The sequence below is a fragment of the Sinohyriopsis cumingii genome, chromosome 10 (assembly GCF_028554795.1).
Source record: "Sinohyriopsis cumingii isolate HCF-2022 chromosome 10, ASM2855479v2, whole genome shotgun sequence".
NCBI lineage: Eukaryota > Metazoa > Mollusca > Bivalvia > Unionida > Unionidae > Sinohyriopsis > Sinohyriopsis cumingii.
In genome coordinates this window covers 46,049,704-46,075,619 of record NC_142970.1, presented here as the reverse complement: position 1 = coordinate 46,075,619, position 25,916 = coordinate 46,049,704, and the positions used below count along the sequence as shown (strand labels likewise).

At 36.4% G+C, this 25,916-nt stretch overlaps 1 protein-coding gene across 1 annotated transcript in view; it reads right to left on the bottom strand.

Annotated features, from left to right (window-relative positions):
• LOC149789973 (uncharacterized) overlaps positions 1-25,916 on the bottom strand; it is a 101,360-nt gene that overhangs the window by 16,876 nt on the left and 58,568 nt on the right. The window contains exons 7-11 of the mRNA XM_089973149.1: positions 24,384-24,703; positions 21,699-21,947; positions 19,921-20,042; positions 12,361-12,524; positions 7,791-7,918 (exon numbers count right to left, since the gene is read on the bottom strand). Of these exons, the coding sequence (XP_089829275.1) occupies positions 7,791-7,918; positions 12,361-12,524; positions 19,921-20,042; positions 21,699-21,947; positions 24,384-24,703 (983 nt within the window). The remainder of the gene's footprint in view (positions 1-7,790; positions 7,919-12,360; positions 12,525-19,920; positions 20,043-21,698; positions 21,948-24,383; positions 24,704-25,916) is intronic.

Here is a 25,916-nt window from a genome sequence, read left to right as displayed (position 1 = left end):
GTAATTTCCTCGTTGATTTTTTTTATTTTCTCGCTGAGATCGTCATCGGCTTTCTTATTTGCTAGTTCGTTTGCGGCGGAGGAAGTATCACTGGATGTTTTTATATTCTCGTCAAATTTTTTGCTAAATTTATCTAAAGCATCGTCAAGTTTTTTAAGGTCGTTATTTAGCCTATTAAGTCTTTTTGTCATTCTATCCTGAAGATCGTCGTGTAATGCTTTATCGGCCTTCAGGGGTAACTTTGCTATAATATCGGCGATATCAGCAATAGATTTTAATACCATCTCCGATTGGCGAGTAAATTGACTAATGTGATCGTGGTATTCGTCTCGCTTAATTATATCAGTTATTTTGACGTTGCTAGTTTGTAATCGCCCTTCGGTATTTTGAAAAACAGCAACTTCACCAGGATCAACTTCTGACAACGATAAAAGATTGTTAATATCGCTCTTGGTTGCAAACTTTGATGTATCGATGTCGACTGCATCTTTTTTTTCTTTCCTAAAGAGAGATCTACCGTAAATGTCAACCATGATATTTATCTACGGTATATTCAAATAAAATTTTGCGAAAAGGACGAGATGATTTTGAAATTGCATCAAGGACGTTAATTGTCTCCCGGCCGCATATTGGTGGATCTACTAGTGTTTGTGTTGGAAGTGTTGAATACCAAACCGGAAGTTTTAATTTTGACACGTATTTGATAAATTCATTTGGCGGTGCTAATCCGTATGAGTCGAAGTAAATAACTTCGCGAGGATTAATCGCATACGCAACCCAGTGAGTGCCAGGACCGGAATTTTTATCGAGATTTATTATTCCTGTCTCGGTTGAATTTGGTTTGTCCGGTAGTTGATCTCGCATAAATACGCCTCTAAAAAATTTTATTTTCTTTTTTTTTGCTTCACTGATTAAATCTAAATTTGAGGTTGGTAAGCTCGACTTAACCCGGATCCGTACGGGGGTCGTCTTAGGTAAAGGCCGGATCCTTGTCGTTGTTGCTGCGTCATCATTTTTGCGAGAAGAAGGGGTAAGAGAAGTCCGCCCTTTTTTTTACGATATCCCTTTCCTATAATTTTTCCAACAACTTTTCCTGCTATTGCAGAACCCGCCCCACCAAGTGCACCTAATCCTACTGCCTTCGCACCTGCTATTAACGCTGGTATAAGCGCGGCCAATGGAAAAAAACCACCTACTTTGATCATATCTCTGATTGCACCTATTGAGATATTCAGACGAATACCAGTATTTGCCGATCTGGCTCTGGTGAAATGTCCGTGTTGATTTTTAGTTAACGATAGTTTGTTAGGTCCACCGTGAAGTTGATTACTTTTCAAAGTTAAACTTAAACCTCGTCGCGCTGCTGTTGCTGATTGAAGTTTTTTCACCTGACCGGGGGTCAGAGTTACGCTGACGTGATCGTATGGCATATTAATAATCACTTTTATCTAAATTTAGAATTTGTTACATGTTCTCTACGGGCGCGTCAATAACTCTCATTCTACCACTGATACCTTCCAGGATCATTGTTCTATCACTGAGAATTACTGCGAATACCTTATATAAATTATTTCCTGTTCGAATTCTAGCTTTGAAATGAATATCGACGACGGATTGCTTTATCAAATCGAGATGTTCCAAGGAAAAGTAATAAATAGGATAAAGTTTATTAAAATCTAGTTGTGATATTTGCAATCCAGTATCGATATTTTGATCGCGACCCATGAAACTTAACAATCGATGATATGCGCGAGCTGTCGAATAATTTTCAAAATTGATGGATATTTCCTCGGATGGCTCCTGTTGGCCATTTACTCTCAGTGACACGTTTGTTGCGCTGATATTATCGAATATCATGTGGCTATATAATTGATGATATCTTCGTGTATGCAAAAAAGCGACAAAGATATGACGTGGCGCAGAGGTACCTTGCTGCGATGCAATGCGCCAAGTAAAATCACCATCAATATCAGTAGTTGTGGAATCTGTTGTTGTTGTTAGCCATGACATGATAGATTTACCACCTTGATTCATAAATGATAATAATTTTTCTTCCACGATTAATGATGGAGTCATCGCTGGCATCCACAAGGTAAATTTTAGTAATCTTACCCTACCTCCATGATTCGTGGTATCATTTGCACCTACCACGTTCGTTTGGTAATTGATATCACCTTCTCGCCAAATAGCATCATTACTATCTGCTTTTCTAATAAATGTTACGGTATGCTTTGCTCCGTAAATAACTTTTCTAAAATGCCTGCAAAATCCAAATATATGAGATAACGGAATAGCACAAGAGAATTTTCTACGTAGATCCCACAACATGGATTTTCTCGTGGCAAATCCAAGATTATAATCAGGATTAGTGCCGAGGGGAAGATCTTGGACAGTATTAATAAGGACTGGGGGGGCGGCGCGATCTCTAGGTTGTCCGATATCAAGCGGTCTATTATCAGGACGATCAGAATTATCTTTGGCAAACATCATACCCGGACCAGCTGATCTGGTAAAATCATCCGAGTATCTCGCTAGACCTATTATCGTTGTTGCTAAATCAACATCATTGGTAATTGACTCAATCTCTTTTCCATCAATCATGTAAGTGGCGCTCTTGAATAATGCCATAATACCGTTATTAACAAATCCGACTCTAAAATCTGCTCCATAGAGAGTAACGCCGTCATCTCTAGTAATTTCACCGGTAACTTCGATATATGCCTCAGATGGAAGAAAATATCTTGTTGTATCGTGAACTTGAATTTCCAGGCGATTATCAGTATTTGGTGTAACTGTGTCGTACGAGAAATACTGAAGATCTCGCATTGATGTGTCTCTACCTACTGGCTCGTCCATGTCAAACGCTTCATTTGACATTTGTGAAAACATTATTATTAATAATATCGTCTAAAACGAAGACCATCACCTGAAGCAAAACTTGTATTTGCTAGATTTGTCCTAGCAACATCCTGCACTAGATTTGTATTAGCAACTTCCTGCGCTAGATTTGTTATAGCAGCTTCCTGTGCTAGATCATTTATTTTTTTATTTGCCGCATCATTTATGGCCTTACTGACTTCAGGTGGCATTTCGCTGGTAATGGGTAATTTGACGGGTTGCTTTTTACGTACTAAACTTAATATTTTATCTTTGATAGCGTTGAAGCCTTTACTGGCCAAATTACCGATACCAGAAATGGCAGTCTCGCCGATCTTTCCTATCGCTTTCAACCCAAATTGCTTAATCACGGGTCCAATTTTAGGTATTACTCGCGTGACAAGACTTCCAACGATATCGCCGAATCCATTACCGTGAATATATTTGTATACTGGCAATCGAGAGTTTACTATGCGGACCTGATTAGGTCTGCGCTGATGTTTATGAATAATCATATTATTTCAATTGTGTTGATTTAATCGATGAGTTCATCGACAAACTCTTTATAAATGTGAGAATCGATGATACCACCACGGAATAATCGCTGACAAATATCTGATGCTTCGTTGACTATCTCACGGGAATTATTTCCGGCTCGTTTTCCTCCGATTAATACTTCGAGGCGAGATACGTCGTTGACAACACTGTCAGGGCAAACTGAATATCCATATCCTTTTCCTTCCTTTTTTGTTTCTGGAGATTCCAATGGCGTTGAGTAAAATATTTCGTCTGACGGCGATGAAGATGTCCCTGACGACGATGACTTCGGTGGCAAATCCCCTATAGGACTATCTTGTTTAGGATATTTATCCTTTATAGTAAGATATGGGCTTATAGCAGCCTTTTCAAGAGGAGCATATGGTTGTAAAACAGAAACTTCTTCAAGTGATTTTACACGCGGGGGGTATGTTAATTTAGAAATAAGTTCCTCTGTGGGATTATAAATTTTTTTAGGACTAAACTTTTCAGGACTATCTTGTTTAGGTGTTATTAAAGTTGATAATCTTGCTTTTCCCTCTGATAACTTTATTCTGTAATTACCAACATCCGATGAAAATTTCGCAAAATCTTCATCGGAATATCTTACTGGTTTTCCTAAACTACCAAAATACATTATCGCATACCAATCAAGTATGTTAACTTTATCAGCATCAAATTCTTTTCGCAAAAAGAATCTTTTATTTTTCGTAGAATCATCCGCAGCTATTTGAACTACTGAATCATAGTCGCCAAGTAAATAAAATCTTTTTGGATTCAAATAAATATCCGCTGTTACACTAGGATCAATTTTAAACACACTAATAGCCGGTGATGATACATGTTCGGGAACAATTATCGGTTCATCACTCTGATCTTTTTTCTTTCTTGATTTTCTTTCTTTTTTCTGAGGTGAAGTTTTTTCTTTTGGTCTAGCTCCTAATTCCTCTGGTTGAAATATTGGCTCCTGTGGTTGAATATCTTCCTGTGATGTTTCTTTTCTCCCTCGTTTTTTAGTTTTTTCCTTCTTCTCCTGTTGTTTTCTTTCTTTTTCCAGTTGTTTTCTTTCTTCTTTTTCCTGTTGTTTTCTTTCTTTCTCCAGTTGTTTTCTGTCTTTCTCCCTTTGCACAATATCTTTTTGTGTATCTCTTGCTGTTTCTAAAAATCTTCTGTAACGCGGATCCGTTGTCTTCCTTACTGATGTTGTTTGTGTGTAAATTTTATATACCATATCGTACCAACTATCGCGAGTTGCATATCTTTTTTTCCCCACTGCAGTCAAAAATTCAGCTCGACTACTAAAATATTCCTCCGCAAATTGGCCAATCTCATCTATATTATACAATGTCGAGAGGGGCTGCGATATTATTTCCCATCCCTCATCGGTGAAATTTTCTCTTAAATTATCGATATTAAACTTCCCTTTTATCATTGAGATTTTTCTTCCTCCCGGTTTTCCACCTCCAGGTTTTCCTCCATCAGCAATTGCAAGTTGTTGCGCCGCTGCTGCTATTGCTAATCGCTCGGGTAATGTTCGTGATTGATCCTCAATACCTTTCAACATAGGAAAGATTCCACGTTTTCTAGCATCTGGATCTTTTTCGTCGCCATATACAACCTGCTCAATTGTTCCGGTCACTGGCTTCAACCATTTTGCCGAAGTTTCTGAAATTCCATGTTGCATATCTTCGTAATCACGAACATTTCTCTTAAATAATTGTTTTGTCGGAATGAACTTCTTTAATGTCGCTAATTGCTCTCGTGCTAATCTGGCCGAATGAGGTTCTCCAACTGTGCTAACTTTTCGACTCATCTTATTTTCAACAATATTGTTTTATTGTGAAATAAAATTAGTATCCGCAGTCGGAATTTGCAACCCACCATAATTCAATTATGGCACAAACAAATTTTACAATACCCCCCCCAAAAATGCTGTTTTTTTTTATGCCTGAAAATACACTTTGGGTTGAAATTTTGCGGATTATTTTTCGTAGGAGGTTTTATTTTTGAAATCTGAGGCTTCTACGGATAAATGTTTGGTAGGAGGGTTAAATTTATCTGAGCCACCTGGTCTGTACGCCCTCCCTGCTGCTACCCCACATATTCGAATATATTCACGGTACATTACATATAGCCATATCTGTAGCATCGTGAATGATAGCTCCAACTGAAGTTCAGTAATTAACATTCAAAGTGTGATTACTGTTTAAACATTGTCATCAAAAGCTGATTTAAAAACATTTCATGATACCAGGATTACTGTCAAGTCCTGATGTCTCCCAGGACCTGAAAGAATCGGAGATTTCGGACGAGAGAGAGATTTTTGCTCTCTGTTTCTCAAAGGAATCTGACGAATCTGAAAATTGTGTTCGCTCTGCTTCTCTCTGTTATTTTCAGTCTTTAATCTGACATATTTTTCCCATTCAGGGTTAATTTTAAATAACGAAGTTCTCTTTTAGGAGCCACTTGGTATCATGCAATGCATATTTACAGCTGCCGTTCGGATCCTACTACCTCTTTGTACTCGAACTGAACTTAACCAATGGTTTCTTATTTTTTTAAATCTCCGTGTAATTATTACATTATAATGTAACTAATTACATCTTCGCCAGAAATAGGCTCATAATGTTGATGAATCTGCTTCAGACAGACATTCTTATTAAGATAACAATTTTCAATTGAATTTTTTAAATTAAGATAGTGTATGAAGAAGACCACGTTTTACTACGAGAATTAGATCAATAATTTGTAATAGTTGCTGCATGCAAACTACAGTATTGTTTATAGAGTTTATTTGGGGGAAATCGCAGAATATTTTTTAAACACGGAATACAGATTTATTCCTCTATTGCAGTTTTGAGCAGTAGCACGTGGCCTCTCTCTCTCAAGAATTTGATGATTTTATACAATGCATTTTAGTTTGATATTAAGCTGAAAATGAAGTTGCTACTGTTACCCTCACTAATGACACAGCTCCTTCCCATACATAATGATATACTTAATCATCAACCAATCGAGAAAATAACGTCGTACTGGACAATGATTGAAAAATGATGATTCGTAATACTCGGCACACCAAGTGATTTCACATATACTCAAATAACGGAAACTAAGTTCTTCATGGCCTCGATGAATATTCAAACTAATATTAAAACCAATATCTCTTCCTAGCAATTATCATCATTTGGTATAAATTGTTGGATACTGCATAAATCATCATGTAAACGAATTTCGGGGTATTTGATATGTGACCTTATTATTGTAATGAAGTATTATTTAGTGAGATGCATATCCAACAGTGGCAAAGAATTTAAGTTTGAATGTAAAATCTAACCAAAGCATTGAAGTGTAAAATATGGAACATATTAATCTATTTTTATGATCAGTGTTACTCTTGATCAATTCACCAGAGAATGAATTTCACATATATACAAGTTAATCAAGTCAGTAACGCATAAGATACGTTTCATGTGATCACCGTTTCTGATCAGTGTTGTAATTATAATGTCAGCAGCATCGGCGTCAACTCATTGTTTACATATGTTCTATCCCATAGTTAGTAAAACAAGTCAGAGAAAGTTGAGACACCATGTACCAACAAATCATTGTTACTGAGATGCATACCTTCATGAAGCTTCACGACTCAAGGTTGGACTGTTTTTATAGTGTGTACAAAATCATGTCTGGCTATGAGCTAAGAAGAAACCTTTATTAAAACCAGTAAAACGTGAAAGACATGTTCAAGTGACGTTCGTTTGCTCTGATGTTGTGGTTTTAATTGAGATGCACACAGGCGTAAAATTTCATGTTTCTATTATGAAGGGTGCATGGGAAAAGAAATTCGAACAAAAGTATAACCAAAGTTAGTACATGTGTAAATAAAGGGAAGAGTGAAATATTTTGTGATAAAGGTGTAGTAATTGTCAAGATGCGTATCATCGCCAAGAACGATTCGATCTACAACATTATGTATGCAGGGTGCATAAACACCTGTTGCGAATGCAAATAATCAACCATAATATATATCATTCAATCAAGAAATGCCGTCCATCTGGGAAATCAAGAAATGCCATCCATCTGGGACCCTCCTCAGGAACCAGGCAGTATGATACCCATCCCAAACCATTCTTACACACACACACACACACACACACACACACACACACACACATATATATATATATATATATATATATATATATATATATATATATATATATATATATATATATATATATATACTATTCTACGTTTCGGAGGCAAGCTAATGAATCATATTTTCAAACCTTACCAATCATTATATTTTCTTTTCTCCAAAATGGATTCAACATAGAATACAATTTTCTAAAACAAATTAAGGTTGTGCATAAACTGACCTTGAGCTCTTCTCGATCTTCAGTATATGTCCTTGGCTTGGCGACAATATTCAATTTCTCCATCAGATGTAATATGTGCTCTTTGTTTTCATGGAACTCTGGGTTGTGTTGTTTAGTCCAGATGGCATCTAGAAAATAATATAGTTCGACATTGTATGTCTAACTTGAAGACAAATTAGACATGGACTACGCTTTATAGTGGTTTTCACTTCAATATTACCAAAAACGGCTGTTGCATCGAACTTGAAAATAAATTACCCGTTCGAAAGTAGAGACAGTCTATTCCATGATGTATCTGAACATTTGACTTTAGTATGACCGTTGTCATGGATACATTTAAATAATGTGATTACATAATAGCTGGTATTCAGTGATATCATCGACCTTGAAAATAAGTAACTCGTTCGAAAGTAGAGACAGTCTGTACTCTGATGGTATTAACCGATATCTGAATACCTTTGATAAAAAAATCATTCCAACAGGACCATATCCTATAATTCGGATATCAATACTAACTCGACTTTAAACTTTTTTATGGGAATAACTTTCAACATATTTATATATTTATTTTAATAGGAATAGGAACTACCGAAGGTTGATCATTCTTGACCAGAAACCCTTCTTGACAATGAAGAGAGATTCAACCACTGCTCCCACTCAAGCATTCACTACCTCTTTCCACTGGCAAAGCATGAATTTCACTTTTCCTTGCCGATGCTATGGAGATGAGGAAAAATGTTTAAAAGTAAGCTTCTCGAAATAAATTTCAGACTGGTTCATTAGAAGGCTTAGATAGTGACTAAAGAACACACGATATGCTCCAATTCAGCATGAACGACAGAGACTAGCCATTGGAACTCAAATTATTTTATTAGTTCGGAAAGATGTGGCTTTGTCCCTTTCATATTGTCCATAGACAACTTAAGAAACCTGTTCAGGTTAGAAAAATAACTCCTGTGGTGATGCAGGTCGGAGGCTAGCGTGATCGGAGCTGATGGATGATCCTTGTGAGGTCTACAATGTATCAAAAGGAAAAACTGCATAGGGGACCACTGAAGACTTCCTGGGCGAACCGAGTCGGTTGTAGAGTTCATATTCCCCAGCTGAGTGAGTTATAGGCAATCTGACATCGAGGACGTGGCCTGGAGTGCCAACAAAAGAGACAGAATTCTGTCTCTCCTGTCCAATTGAACACGCGCAGTTCCGCAGATAGCGTCAGGAACATGGCTGAGTAAGCATCGACGTCTTCTGAACAGTAGGCCATGAAATGTCGCTCGAGACAAACAGTCCGAGCACAAAACACTCGAGGAGGCTGCCACGGAAGACAATGGTTGCAAGCATACGATCCTTTCAGCTCCTACAGGGTCTTGACCGAAAGCTGAGCCGAGGTCCTCACTGAGATTCACACTTATCTTGCACCGCAGGAGTGAATTAAAGGGCATGCATTGAGTGATTTAAACAGACGAATGCATTATATAACAATGTAACGAATGCGGCCAACATGCGCACATGACTCTAATGTGTTACAAGGCAATCGTTACACATTCAGTTCACCAGTGAATACTATTGTCCATTCCCTAATACAAATGACTCCATTGGCGATTATTGTTGCTTTAGTCGTTCTAAGAATTAGATGTCAGTGTGTTCGTAAGTGGGTATTTACAATCGATAACGGTAAACAGAAACAGCTTGTACCGATAAAGAGAAGCTGGAAGCTTTCGACAGGATTACATCCTGTGTTAAACACAGTTTGCTCCTGATGTAGTTTTACACGAGCTAACCGTCCAAAGACTGAAGAGGTAAGAAGTCGAAATAAGAGAGATGTTGATGGATATACATGAAAATGAGGGACTGTGGAGAAAGAAAACCAGACTGGTTTTAGAGACACTGCAAGATGTTTTCCTGTATCAGTGGTTTCTTGGGACTAGGGCTGAAAGAGTCCGTCTTTCGGGACATATTGCAAAGGAACAAGCAGAAAACAGTTCACAGTGGCCTACATGGCAAGAATATGGTTTCAACAATAGCAGTGGATAAATAGACTGTTAAAAGACCAACATAGGGTTAGTCACATAAATCCACTCTTCAGATTTTGAAGTTACTGCGAGCTGGGTGGATGAGAAGAGTGAATAAACAGAGGAAGGTGGATATTTCTCAGAACAGATTCATAATTGTGATGACGCCGGATTTTGTTACAAACGGATGCCTTACGCCATCTTGACTGTGATAACAGAAAAACACAAACGCGTACAGTTTAGGAAAAATGAAAGATAGGGTGAATTTGCCACTATATAAACATAAAACAGGAAGTCTCAAACTGAAACGATTTGGAATAAATAAATTCGACTCGCTGAGGTGCTTTCATAATATAAATATGAAGTTAGTAACTTTCTCATATGACGCAACCATAATTAAATGAATGACTGCATAATTGTTTGAAAACTAGTTTCAAAATAAATTCGTAAAGGCAGTGACATACCTTTCGTTGTATTTAGCAACAAAGAAACCTCACTTGCACGTGCCCATTAAATGATCAGTAAAGTATTTAAATCGTACAGGTGGAAACAAGACTGGAATGTCACCTTTACATTGATATATGTTATCAGTGACCTTACGTGTCAGTGGAATTCACGAATTAGCACGGAATCATCGATGGGCAGATTTTAAACCTTATGTTAGACGTATAGAAGGTGAGTGGATGCTACTATAGTTCTCCTTTGCACTATCATAAACGAGTACCTGTAGGCATGTAAGTAGTTTTGTGTCTGCAGAAAGTAGTGTGAGTGACTCGGTTTTTAGTTATCTCTGCTCCCACAGCTAGACATGTTCTAAATAAAAAAATTTCCATGCACGAGGAAATTGCACAATTTCTTTTATTGTTAAGGTAACACAATAATGACTTCCAAATTTAAGCGAAGACATGAACTTGGTAATGTGACGTATTTAACTCATTTCTGTAATGCAAAATGAAAGGACGTGGTAACCAAGGTAAGTCATGTATCAATCAAATGGAACATCATGAAATTACCAAGTGATTGATTTAGAATCACGGATGACCAGGAAGTGGTCTTGTTCGGGAGTATTTATGTTATATTGTAGAGGATGAGAACGGCATATGAACATATTATATGTACAAAGCTGTCTGTAATCTGAACACTGGAAATGCGATTAATATGTCTATACACCTGAAACTGCACCATGCTACAAGTGACAGTCCTTCAAAAGACGACAAGACCTTCAGGCTGATATGTATGTCAGTAATGGGTCGTATCCGAGGTTGTATATCTCAATACTTAGTGGCACAAGCGTTTCGCATCACCATATATAATGCCATTGTATCTGAGTTGTACGTTAAAATAAGATTTTCAGAATATGCATCTTTTTTGTTGACATTATGGAAAATTACTGTCATTAAATATCTGATATCATAAAAATATTACTATCTCTATTTCACACACACATAAACATAGTACGTATGTTTTCACTAGACGTATGATTAACCGAGCAATCTCAATAATAATTCAAATGAATTTTATTTGTGTTAATTATTCACATTCTTTCTCTATCCTCTCACATGTTGTAATTTGTACCATGAAAATGTTGCTTTGTTATCATGCATCCTCCTTTTGGTTATTTCCTACCTGTATGATGCCCCTGTTCACACTAGAATCTTCCATCGTACTCGTATTATGTCACTGCACCGACAGGAACCTTATAACTTACTAATATAATAGCACTGCTAATTCATTAACCTTTCAATCTAACGCTACTACATACAGGAACCGTACAACTGGGAGGTATTATGCCACAGCACCCACAGAAAGATTACAACATAATCGTATGATGCCACTATACACACAAGAACCTTTCAAGTTTTTCATGTGAACGTTACAGGTTACATATATGATGCCACAATCCACAAAGGAACCTTACAAATTACTAGTATAATGCTACTATACACATGAGTCTCACAAATTACTCGAGTATGCCACTACATACAAGAAGCTCACAACTGATAGGTATGATGTGACAGAACACTACAGAAACATTATGACATACAGATATGATGCCAAAACACACAGGGTTTTTAAACTTACCTGTATGATTCCATTGCATACAGAGGAACCTAACAAATTATTTATACACTCACATACACTTTACAAAATAATGGCCCACATATTCGGATGGTGTCACTGTACACAAATGAACTATACAAATTCCTAATAGGATGCCACTCCTCACAAAGAAAATTGCAAAAGATTAGTATTAGATTCATAGGAACCTTACAACATGTATATTCTTCTACATTGGATCTTAAATCTTCTAAGATCGTAGCAACGCCAAGTATAAATCTATGTTTCCACATATACATCATATTTAAAGCACAGATCATAATTCTACCGTGATTTAAAAATACATAGCGTCATGTGAACCATAAAACTGTTTAACATTGAAATCGACAACTTGTTGTGACTTGCACTGATACAGATTCTCCAACATACTTAGGATTTGTTGGAGCAGTGTGGTACTTAGACCAAGAATACCTTTAAATAAAGAAAACTGAAGGACCCACCTATGAGTTCTGTAGTAAGTTTTCCATTGTCTCTAAATTCAAACCACTTGTCCCTGATGGCAGGGTATTTCATAAGAATGAACATCTCAGCAGTGATGAGGGACTTGAGGGCATCGATCAACCACTGTGGATCCAGCACAATCTTCTCCCTCAATCCTTCAGCACTGAAAATAATACAGATATATATTACTGCACAGAAACATCATGTGAATGTACCATTGCTCTGCAATTATGAGCCGATGTGTATGAAAAAGAACAAGTAAAATCTGAATTTTCACATATATATCGCGTTTACAAATGGAATTATTTGTTCCACGAACGGACATGTCTAGAGATGTCTAAAACAGCTTTGATGTTTGCTCCAAAAAGGACATTATATAGTAAATTATTTTTCTTTTTAAGAACATTAGGCTGATAAATCAGCCCCCCACGAGCGATGATATCGATTTTCGGTTTAGGGGCTGATATCACCTATTCATTAAAAGCTGCAATTATCTGCATCCAATTTTGACTGCACGCATCGGTATAGATTTTAGTTACTTACCGGTATTTCTCGTGGCTGTGGAGCTATTGTCGGCTCAAAGGTCTTCTTGGTGACATGAACATTATATTTCCGGAGCAAATCCTACGTTTAGTTACTTGTAAATCTACGTGAAATAGCACAACCCTCTGTTCTGTTGCCAATGTGAATTTCGCTCTAGATTCGTCTGTTACCATTTACCCGTATGTGTCTGAAGTGTACGCAGGTTTGTTCCGGAATGATTTGCATGCAGCAAAATTGCACATTTTAATGAACGGGTGACATCATAAATACATATTATCCATAAGTATAAGCAAAGATTTGGGGGGATGATGTATCGGGCTATGAAAACATGAACCTGATTACATTAATGTTAGAAAAATACACTCCCTTAACTCTCTAACCTAGCCTTCATGGAAAGACTAAACATTTGTCCGTTACAATATGTGTATCATATTAACATTCCAATAATATCTAAGATGAGAACCCTTCCAAATACAATAATTATTACCTTAACATTTCACTGAAGGGACAAAAACTATTCAGGTACTGTTATAATTAACTCCCAATTATACCGCAATTTGGCCATCAAAAAAAAGGATGTTATTCGCTTTGAGCTTGAGCGAAGCATCAGCAAGGATGTGCAAGGGTTTTGTAGTAATGTGATTGGGTACCTATAATAGTTAAAAGGAGAAAGTGTTTGAACATGCAACCTCTACTGACACCTTTTCAGGGCGTGATTGGAATCTCTATGTAAATAATATAACTGCTCCCCTAACGTAAAGGCAGCACAACTGACGGTCACGTGACAGGTGACGTCTTTATAATGGTTAAGAGACATTAATGGAGTTTCATCGCCAGAAATAATTTCAGCAAATCCAGTAAAAGTTATAAATCTACGTCCACGAGGAAGTTGACCTGTTATCAACAAGTTATGTTGGTCGTCTGGGCCACATACACGGGGACCAGCATATTTAACTCCATTCTCTGTGACACTAGATCTCAAAGATAGCAGCTTGTAAATGTTAACAGCGCATGATTGTTTCACATGTATCTGTTCAAAACAACTGAAACAATCCAGAGTCTCGCTTAGATCACTTGAAACGTATGTGCTGATTTTCTTATGAGGCGTAACTGTTTTTTTGTGAAAGGTCAATACTGAGATTGTAACCCACGTAAACCAATGTGTACTGTATTTTATTTCTGATGGTCATGCATTCCTATTGATGATTAAACATGTCAGGGCCCACCTCTGTTTTATAAGCATTTTAGAGAGTATAGGTAGGGTCTTGCAAAGCTTCATGTTTTGACTAATTGTTCGATAACAGCCAGTGAATGACGGACTTCTCATTGCATATAAATAGTAGCATATTCTTGACTATGAAGCCTGGATGGGTCACTTGAGCAACTGAGCAAACCATCCGGAACTGACTCAGTTCAGATCTACCGAACAGTCACTCATTTTACAAACCTGCATGCCGTGATATGGTTATCAAACAACACGAGAAGGTTCCATTTAAGAATAAGGTGAATGACAGGACAGATTAAGGTTGAAATAGCCACCAAGTCAAATAGGTTATTCCATGCCCCATTCTTCCATGGTATCTGAATGTGCCAAAACTCATGCAACGATAGCCCTTGAATGTCATAGGAGCAAACGACTTCAAGAGGCCGAGAAAAAGTTAGCAGGCTGAAAGATCAATTCCTTCGAAAGCAACGGTAGTCTATGAGATTATTAAATTTCCAGTCGGACAGATACTATTCATACTTTCATAGTCTGATGGCTAGTAAGGTTGCAAATTGCAGTTAGTGTCCGTCATGAAGTAAAGTGGGACCAGTGAAGAGTCTGCAGAAGTAGTAAATTGCTTTATTTACAATCATTATTGCCACCAATATATTTAGGTTAAATTCTAGTTCTGTATTTTAGAAATAGTTCCTGAGGCCTCATATGTTCATTTTCCTCTAAAGTAGATATGCGCATCCAAATGGTCTGCATCTACTCAATACTTTTTTCTATATCAAGTTACGGTGTGGAGGTGAGAGATTAACTTCTTCCAGCAGTACTTCTACGTCCATGCAAAGAAGACAAAGTGGGAAGGAAGAGGAAGCGGCGTTATATCCTAGAATGAATTGTAACGCTGGATACATCAGCCGATTCGCAGATAAGCAACTGGCATGGATCTGGTTTCCCCTGACGTTAGAGACGGCGAGGAGGACGGCTTTATGAATGGTTGAATAACGATGCGGAAATCTGTGCAAGACATTCTAGTTGTTAAGGACACCATCACGGGTGTGACGAATGGTCCAAAAAGCAATACAATGAGCTGAGATATCTAACATTCTGACCCTGCCTGCCTCGAACGTACACAGCTTGAGCTGACAAGTAAGGTCAGGAAATCCCGACATGTCCATAATAATAAAATGGGTGATTATAATTATCTTTATTGCATCACGCTTCCGCAAAAAGTGGAGCAAATCCTTTCTTATGAACTTACACAGTTAGTGCAAACTTCCGATGGAATGCATTTAGTACACCAGAGTAACATCTCATAAGTGCCCTTTAAGACCATCATTTTGCACTTGTTACATATAGTCACCAATGCGTATGTGTAATAGCAATGAAAAACAACTAAGTCATGAAATAAATCCGAAAAGAGTACAAACTGTACACCAAATAACAAACTGAACAAGGAATAATCGACTAAACTGGCAATGGGCAACCAACAATGGTTTGATTTGCAAGGACTGAAGGCTGGGCAGGCATTGAACTGGTGTGGAGCTAGGTGGAGATTCGAACAGTGACTAGGGTTGGTGTATAATGTACACATTGACTGTACACGATTATTTGGCTTCCAGCGAACCGGATGATATGGTTACCTAAGACAAGATTATATAAGGGGACGCTCACAAGTTATTATGTACTTTTGAGACAGTGATGTATGTACGGTAAAGTTGCCTGCATTTAAAACATGCACAATGGAGAGAATGGTGGCATACCTCTATGCTACATTAATGTAATGTGGATGATATTTCTTTGGATATTGTACTTTTGGAAATTTTACATGATCTAAGCACACTGCTAACTAAAATGTCTGTTTCCTTGTTCTAAAAAATCAGCTTGAATTAGTCTAAAGTACACTTTCCATGGCAACTATTAAAATAGGGAAAATGAATTTTGCCAGACTAGACAATACCAACTTCTGAAAGTGCAATGAATGAATTACCAAATATATACAATGTATATTTTATACAATTTACCACTGAAGTACAGGAAGTGAAAATGACCAAGTGGAGCTAGCACTTTATTGAAAGGTGCACATTTGGAGTAAGGCCAAGCTGTATACTCAACAACCCATATTACACGCATGAATCAGAAAACCAAAGTAAAGGGAATTAAAGGATCTTTGAATTATACCTAAGATATACAAGGTCTTTTTTTTAAAAAAAGAGCCAGTACAAACAGTAAGGCAAGCCGGGAAAATCTTTTTCTAAAAATTCTAACCCTATGCAAAATGCGAAACTGTAGAGCGCGACCTAAACCTTCAAGGGGCCGTAGGAGTGCATTTTTGGATCTGCCACTCTCCTAGAACAGGGGAAATCTTTGTGGGTGTTATGTATATTAATCTGCATTATTTGTTGATTAATTTGTTATTTGTTTATTTTTTTTATTTCATTATATGCCATGATAATGATGTAACATTGTGAATTGGAATGACCGCGCCCAAAATCAAGTTCATTTTCTACTTGACCTGAATTATTGATGTTGGTTTTGTTATAAATTTGTTTATCTGAGACTACAACTTTGGAAATCCTTTAGGAATTGCTGGATCTAGCTTTTGTTTACTACATGTTTTGTGGTATAATTTTAGCAATAAATTTCTAGTTATAGCTAACATTTTAATATGAAAACATTAAGAAGTGTCTATAATGTTATTTTCCATTAGGTAATGATATTTCTTTTTATAGAAAATGCTTTTTGTGACCCGAGATGAAGTATAGTACTATATAATCTTGAAACTGCAAGGATTTTTCATGCGTTGTTTACGATCTAGCAGCAGCATTTTTTAATATTGTTACTTCAAAGTTTATTTGGGCTGAAATTTATTTTTTTACATTATCTAAGTAAAGTTCTTTTTCTCTGGAAATAACAGTGCTCATAACAATTTTATTCTTAAACAGAGCCATTCACTGGAAATTATTGTGAATTTAAACATGTAAATATATTATTACTGTGGTTCCTCAAAAGACTGTTGGTACATCACCACGATACACTACACTACAAGCACATCGACACCTTCATAATGGATTTAATTGGATTTCTACTGAATTGTATTCACGATTTTAACTATTAGGAATTGTGTATGTAATTCAGGAATATTTGGGATTTAATTAGCAATACCATACGTTCCTTTGTATTATATTTTCACTGTTTAGTCAAGGGAAAAAGTTATTTGTTGAATTTTACAGAAATTGTAGTTTTTGTACTCCTTTCTATTACTTGTTTTGAGACCTTAGAGTCGTAATAGGGGAAGAATCAAAATGTCACTGTCCAAAGACTTGAACCTTTCTTTTCTCTTTCTTCCTATTAGACCTTTCTGTACGACAGTGGAATATGTTTGTTCTGACCATGATGAACATATACTGTAAGATGAAATCAATATGCGCTCCAGGATCATTTAGCAAAAGGAGCAAATAAGTTATTGGTGATCTTGTTGCAATAATAAGACTTGATGTCGCACTTAACCAAAGCGGTGTCTACAAGGCAATCAGATGAAACAGGAACTATGAACAATACCTTGTGCAACTAAATGTTTAGTGACAATGTTCACAAACTTAACAAAATATGCACAATATCAGCGAAAAATGAAACATATAGTTGCCAATGTCTTAAAGTACCCGTGATTGATAATAATCTAATAATGTTACAAGCAGATGGTTGTAATCAGTGCTAAATTCACTAGAGTAAGAAAGGTGTAGATGAATGGATCCAGAAATCAAAACGTGAACACTATTTAAACTGATAACCTGTGAATAACATAATGCAAATCTAGATGACTTCTTATTGTGTACCAAACTTGAAGCAGATAGTTTAACGTAGTTGGAGTTCTCCTATATAAATAATATCAAAAGCAAAGAATAATAATGGGTTTATTATGGATATAATCTTGGCAAGACTTCAATTTATTTTGCAGGAAACATTTTTTGAGTTAGTATCAATTATTTATATATTTATTGACTGCTTATTATCACGATCTAGTTTTTATTTATCATGCCTTTCTTTTTCTCCGTAAATGCTGTACCCAGCTGCATAATCACAATAAATGAAGGAATGCTAATGGAAAAATGATGTATCCAAGTGTACCTAGAATAACCCATAGTCTGGAATCTGCCTAAATGCCAAATGAAGAGCAGTTGGTTAGGAATTTGGGTCAATAGGATGCTTTATGTGGCCATTTCTTCAAGTCCTATTTATTACGTACGTGATGAAAACACTTGTGTATATCCTCATCCATAAATTTTATAGTGCAGCCATTCCGCACATAATTTGGTAGAACATGTTCATTTATGAGAAGTTGAAAATACGTTGTCCATTTGGACTCTAGGGAAGGCACAATGTTTTTACGGGGTTGGGATCATTGATCCAGCTATTGCTAAGTAACTATATACGGCAGATGTAAACAAGATCAAAGCCATCAGACTATGGACGCAGTTCCAAGCCATAGCATAGATAGCTTGCCTCCAAATGCGACACACATTTAGCATTATTCTCGTTAATTCATCTCGTGGATTTTACATTAAGTCAGACTAATTGCAGTAAAGGGAGGAACCTTTTCACGGTCTGCTAGCAGCTATGACTGAAATGTAGGCCAAGTCCATCAAAAAGCACATTTGTCAGAAACAGATACAACGTGATCCAATTAGCGTTGACTCCATCTGTCCCTCTCTGATTGCGAACTTTTTCAGTTTATGTCTATATTTGCTGGTAATATATCTCTACTGGTTTCCAAAAATCAAGTTTGCGAATATGTGGTTTTTATACCTGGTAGAACAAATTATTCTTCTTACTAAGAACTATGCATAACAACGTCAAACCAGTGACATGCAATTCGGTATTAAAACTAAGTAATGTCCACTGGCTGCACCTGCTCTGGGGACAATCTGCCCGGGAAACATGCATGTTAGTCAAGAAATTTCAGCGTTGATTTCACTGCTTTGAAATGTCCACATTGGGTGGAAGGGTCTGGTGTCAATCAGAAAGCTTGACTGACAGGACATGGACATGCCGTTTTGAAGCTTGAGTGATCATGCTAGAATTATGTATGAAGCAAAGTCACTACGTCTATGGTATATTCATTGGAGTGGCCAATATTTTATTACCATACGCCAGTGTCCAAATAATCAGATTATAGGATTTATCAGATAATAAAACATTGCAGAAACAGAGCAACAAACATAACAATTGTTGTCAGAATTTTGCATTAATCACGATCAAATTGCTGGAAAAGATGTCCTGGTTTGCCTCAGAAAAATGTGACATAAATTTGCTTCATTGAAGAAGCTTAATGTTATAAAGCTGATGGATGCAAAACCACAATAATTATCTGATTATAACATATAGAAATTATGAAATCTTTAACTAGCATCAATATAATATTTTGCCATTTATATTAGCTTGAGGAAACCGAATTGTGGCGTGCTTCTCAAAGTACAAGTTTAGAAGCTTTTTCCAAACATAATATATGACGCATTTCTTTTCACCAGAAGTAAAACATGAAATCCCAGGTGTTCCAGCTGTGAATCAGCGGAAAAAAGTTCTGAAAGTAAATTCGTAATTCTTAAGCTTGCATATCAAGTCACATGAACATACATACTACATGTAGTTTTCTAACTGATTTAAAAATATTTTGGAGTGATTATATAAGCATGGCACCACTTTGGTCCTCAAATCATGGCAAATTGGAGTACAAAACTGTAAGGTTTCGCAAAGCACTGGTACAATATTTAGTAGATCACAAGTGAAAAGGACCTGTATTGTTTACCTGAAGTACATAATTGTGCCTATCTCGTGCTGGAACCTGAGGAATAAATCCATTTCTTCTGGAGTCTTAATTGGAACAGATGCTGCCCGATTCAGCTCCTTAACAAGACTAAGTGGAATAACCTGTGAGAAATAAAGAAATAAAGTACGTCAATGATTTTGTTAGGGATACAATCTAGGAATTAGTGAAACTACAGGTGACAGTTTTGTGACTGATCTTTAATTTCATCAATTGATTTAGGTCTGCTGCTGGTCCATTATTTTCTTTATCAGGATTTAGTTTTGGATTTTCTCTGCAAATGACTCTGCGAAGACGGAAATTAAAGACATTTAAGAACGATGATAGAAATAACAAATGGCATCCTTATTCATGGGAGATAAATACTTTAGGAAGTACAACCACATAGTACAACAATAACACTGGAATCTTCAAAGTACCTAAGGAAGTTAACCCAGTGAATATATAAGGTTTATACATTGCGATTAAAAACATACAGTTTTAGAGATGACATGTAATTTGATATCATCTTGAAGGGTCTGGTGGTGCCTATGGCCCATTACTAACTGATTACTGAATTGGAGAAGCATGATGGTTAATTTACATGCATGATGGATAATTTACATGCCAGATTTAGAATAATACCTAATCTAATCCGTTGACTTAGTCGGAGTATGAAAGCAATACTGTTACAGTATTCTTTTCATGTATATTTTATAATACACAATGAATAAGAAACTAAAATAAAATATATTAGTAATCAAAGGTTCTGTTAACAAACACGTTGTTCAAAGGAACAAAATGTAATTTAAGGGAATTTGTATCCACATTATAAGTAAATCAACCTGATATGTACTAATCTGTATTGTGTTCTACAAAACATTTCTCGTCAATTTCTTGTTTTTCTTTGTAAAAATTATTAATAATATCAGAAACGAATTAACGGACAAATTCTGCTTAACAATTCTCTTAAGCAGAGATCTGAAAACTCAGTTAATTGTGTTTATATGAGTGTACTTACCCGATAACAATAACGTTAGAATAAGCTTAACTACTTCCCGAACGCAACCGTCTCAATGAGATGAACATTCCCTATATTCTGCCTAAATGATATCTAAAGTAAGGGAAGAAACGATCATCCGTTGCAATAGTGATTTTGTGACACTTCGTCGATCCATTGGTGAATAAAATTATGGAGTATTGGTGTCAAAACTATTAAAATATTCCTTGAAAAACCGGAGAAAAAAATCCATCCCGAGAATGAATTGGTAAAACAAATTTTGAGAACTTTAATTTTTCCAAGTATTAATTATGCAATCATCTCGTTATTAAATCGTAATACAAATCAATTTAAAAAATAAAATAAAATAATTATATTCACCTTTACGCGTAAATCAGAAGTGGACAAAGTTATACGAAAAGTTTTGTTGGCGATTATAGTGATATACTTATATTACTCTTGAAAATCGAATATTTGTTAATTTGCTTAAAAAAATGAACTATGCTATTAGATTAAACACCATTCCCTATTACAAGATGAAAATGTACTTACATTATTCAGCACCCACCGCAATATATAAGATTCGAAAACTATCTGTCTCTCAGAATTATTCTTATGTCATAGTTCTCACTTACAAAATAACCAATTGACAGATGCATTATAGGGGACATTCAAATTCCTGGTAAAACTGATGAACTCTTTGATCAATAAAAACAAGTAATAAACCAAACAATAAACATTACATACATATAATGTATCAAATATATCACTTGTGTTATACCTTTTCACCAGAAGCTTTAAGCTTCATGAGTGCTTCTTCCAATGGGAGCCAACTGCTTGGCACTTCTTCCCCCCAATATGGCTGCGCTGAAGCCAACTGGAAAATCCTGTCTTTCAATCTTTTTATCTGAGGGTCATAACGGGTGTTATCTATGGCTATAAAATCTACCAAGTGCTTTAAAGTCGGTTTATCCTTCAAAATACGGCAAATCTGCTGAAAATACATGCTGGTGATTCCATCCCGCTTATCCTAAAAAAGAAAATGATAATCTCGATTAGCTGAATTTGACTTTAAATGTGTTTCCATGACTTTAATACACAATATAGCTGATATATGCATATTAATGAATAATCTTGTATGCTTTTTGTTTGCGGTTAAACATAAATCAAACAAGTTCAGATTCCAGGATGCCCTCTTTAACGTTGTGTCCGATAATGATCATATCACCGCCACTGTTGGAACAATGAATATTATACCACACAAGGGTGAGACAACACGATTATCAAGATGGATGCTATGTCATACAGGTTTTCTATGGTGATGATTAGGTTTTTCATGTATGTTGTATATCCGCATGGTTGCCCAAAAGGCTGCTTGCCATACCTTGTCGGACGCCTCCTTGGATGTTGTTCGGTAGATCTGGCACAGCAGCAATTGTTCATTCTTAGGAAGAGTGATGATTAGAGGTTCTGTCAATATGTTGGCCCATTCTCCTGTTTGTTGCAGCATTTTGTGAGGACATATATCACGGAAGTTCCTTCCACACGTTCTGCTAGTATATTGTCTACCCCAGCTGACTTCTCTTTCTTTAGTGCCTTTGCATCAGCCTACTTCTTCCCTGAGGACCAGGAGGTCAACCTCTGGTGTGGTCAGTTGTAAGTTTAGTACACCTTGGTCTCTAGAAGTCTCCTGGTTCAAAAGCTCCGAACAGTGTTCCATCCATCTGTTGGACATCTCTTGGTCTTCTGTGAGACTCTTACCAGGCTTGTTTCGATCGTGGTAAATCTCGCCTGTTTCTCTATTGTCAGGTGATTAAACAACTGGTATTCCTTTTGACTGTTATTCTGGTTCATGATTTTCTCGATTTCCATACATTGGTCATCTAGCCAGCTTTCTTTTGCTCTCATTAAGCTGATCTTAATACTGTTGTTAATATCTCTATATTTCTCTACAATCAAAAAAGTTCTTCTGGTCGATACCTAGCACAGCGAATATTTATCAAGCTGAATAAAATGAAATTGGGAGTATGATGTGATATAGGAAATCCATGATATTTAACGCCTGGATTGGATTCTTTCTCTTCAATTTAATTAACATACAGAAAGCTTAAGCTTTAAAAGATTTTTAGGACAATTTTGTCATTTGTTCATTTGGGAAAAAGGTGAAATCTTGGTCTGAAAGGTAAAGCAAGACTAAACAAAAACATCCCACCACAGTTGTGCTTTTAAAACACCGAATATCAAAAAGGTCTGAATCCCAAGATATTTATTATAATAATAATATTTGAAAAGGTCATATAATGGCATTAAAATCTGATCAAGTCATCTACATAAATACATATAAACATTGCACTTGTTAATCTCAAGTAATCATTCCCTATTCTTGCCTAAAATATCTTAATTTAATTGTGTAGCCGTCGATCCATGCAGTGGCCTCATGAGAAGGGTCGGTTGGGCTTCTGTGTCGGCCAGCAAGGACAGTGTGTACGGCATTTTACGCCATGACTATACGAACTGCAGAGATGAGAACGATTCGCGAATAGATTCACACCCGCCGAAACCGTACACCAATTGGCCAGACGACTGGACCAGTTGATCTGCAACGAAAACGGCGTATAGCTAATGATACAGAACGTACGGAACCGTCCGGATGGGAAAGTCGAAATGTAATCCTTTATGCTCGTCTCCAATATTAAAATGTCCATACACAGGTGAAGTGGACTGCCAAATTGGGTTACAATGGTCCTAGATTCCCACAATTCATTTGCCGACAATCTCCAGAGTTTGCTGTAACATTTAAAGTTTTGTTATTAAGAATATAATACTCACTTGGCAAAGTTTCAAATGGATCTGAATACAAAGTTGCTGTAGGCACTCTATAAGGTATTTGCTTAGGTTTATGGGGTTAACCTGTAAAGACACCTTTGGCTTTATGATATATCAACGGAAATGAGTTTGATCATCATTCAAATATGACGGGTTTGTAAGGTAGCAGAGATTGATTCCTAAAGTAATGTTAATGTGATTGGGTAATGTATTTGACGAAGAAACCTCATATTAATGTGACAGTTCATTCCGGAGGAGCAGCGATAACTATTTAAGATGACTGTTGTGGTGGCAATACTATATGTATTGGCAGGACCATTTTCATTTCAAATCAACTAGATTTTGGAATGGATGTGTGAGAAAATAGCAATCTGCCAAGTAGTTTAGGAGTAGCGATAAAATAATTGTTCTAGCAGACAGACGAACTTCGGATGACGGATAGCGAGGTAAAAATGTAGAGGAAAACGATTGTGTGATTATGCTTCAAAAAAGGGAACCATTACCGGTGGAGATCAAAGAGTCGTATTTATCAATATGCAGATGTTAATCGTGGGTCGATTGTTGGCTATTGACTTTTATTGGCTAACAAAGTAACCAAACTGAAGAAACTATTGCATTTGAAAACGAATATTTAATCTACCTCATGTATTTGATCCACGTGTGTACCGACAAGAATGACAGGTGGGGTAACCTGAATGACATCAGCAAGGGATGTCTCTTTGGTACAAGCTCCAGGTGATGTCAATCCAATGTCAGCTGAAACAGATGTCACTATGATGCCAGATGCTGGGGATGTCACTGTCATACCAGAAGTTGTGGATGTATTGGGAGTCCCACCCGCAGAAGATTGCACTGGTGTACCAGCTACAGTGGTTGTCACTGACTGGGAAGTAACTATGGCGCCAGCTGTAGAGGATGGTGTACAACAATGTATTGAATTCATCCAAACTTCAACCAGGTCTGAATAAGAGAAAAGTCCGGTATAAATAATGACATAATTGTATACTGTATAGCATTTAGATTGTTCTGCCCTAAAATAAAGTAGTATTTGAAATAAATGAGCAACACTATAGTGGTCGCTCTCACTACACTTTGATTTTTCAGGGATTTATTGTTGTGAAAAGTTAAACAAGTTTTGCATTAAAACATCTTCACTACAATATTCACTTATAGATAGAAAACTGAATTGAATGCGAAAAGATCCAAATTTGATGTCATTGGCCTGATAGCCAACTAGAAGACTCATTGGCTTAGAAATTGGAATTCTCAGATTGCTTTCCGTGAACTTGAGAAGAGTATGGTGTTGTAAAATTATTTACATGTAAGGGTCTTTTTTGTTCAGCAATATGTATCTTATATGAAAACTGATCCACATCAAAAGCGTGGTCGTTAGGTTCATTTGTTAATTTGGATCAATAAGGGGTTTTAGCGAAAATACGTCTACTTTTCTCAGTAAACATCATATAAGTATGATTGCGCATTAGCTGAAACTTAGAAACTTAAAAGACCCGGATTCAAGTCGGAATTTGATCGTATTGTCGATTATAGTAATCAGATACAAACTCAATGAAAGTTTGTTTTGCTTGTTGCTTTTTATTTGGTTTTGTTTTGTATTTTTACACACCAGGAAACTATTAGTTAGATATTCATCCTGATATGCTCAATATTGTTTTTCTTTAATGTTTTGCAACCGTAGAAATTTCTAGTAGTGAATTTGCATTATTTATAGAAATGTGAAAGACCACTGTGTCATAATGCTTTCTCTTAACTTTTGTCCAATTTTATTTAGCGGGTCTTTTTCAAACGAAAGATGCATTTATTTAAAGGTTCTATATTTAATGTAAAGGAAGCCATATTTAAAAAATAGTGTATCAGTATCGTTCATATATGACGTAAAAAGCTTGATTCCAAATGTTTTGCGATTTTGTTTATTATTGAAGTAGTTGATAAGCAAACACTGATAGAAATAAATCAACAGGACCATTAACAATATATTAAATGCCCATACGGTGATTTATAGCTCTCTATATATGTATTAGTAGGGCACCGGTAATTTTGGACCATTTTTGGCCAAGACACCAATTGCATTTAGATGTATTTGGGTTATAATTATGTTTTGTGACACTGATATCCATGCTGTATCATCTACCCAATAAATTCAGTCTTTCTCTTT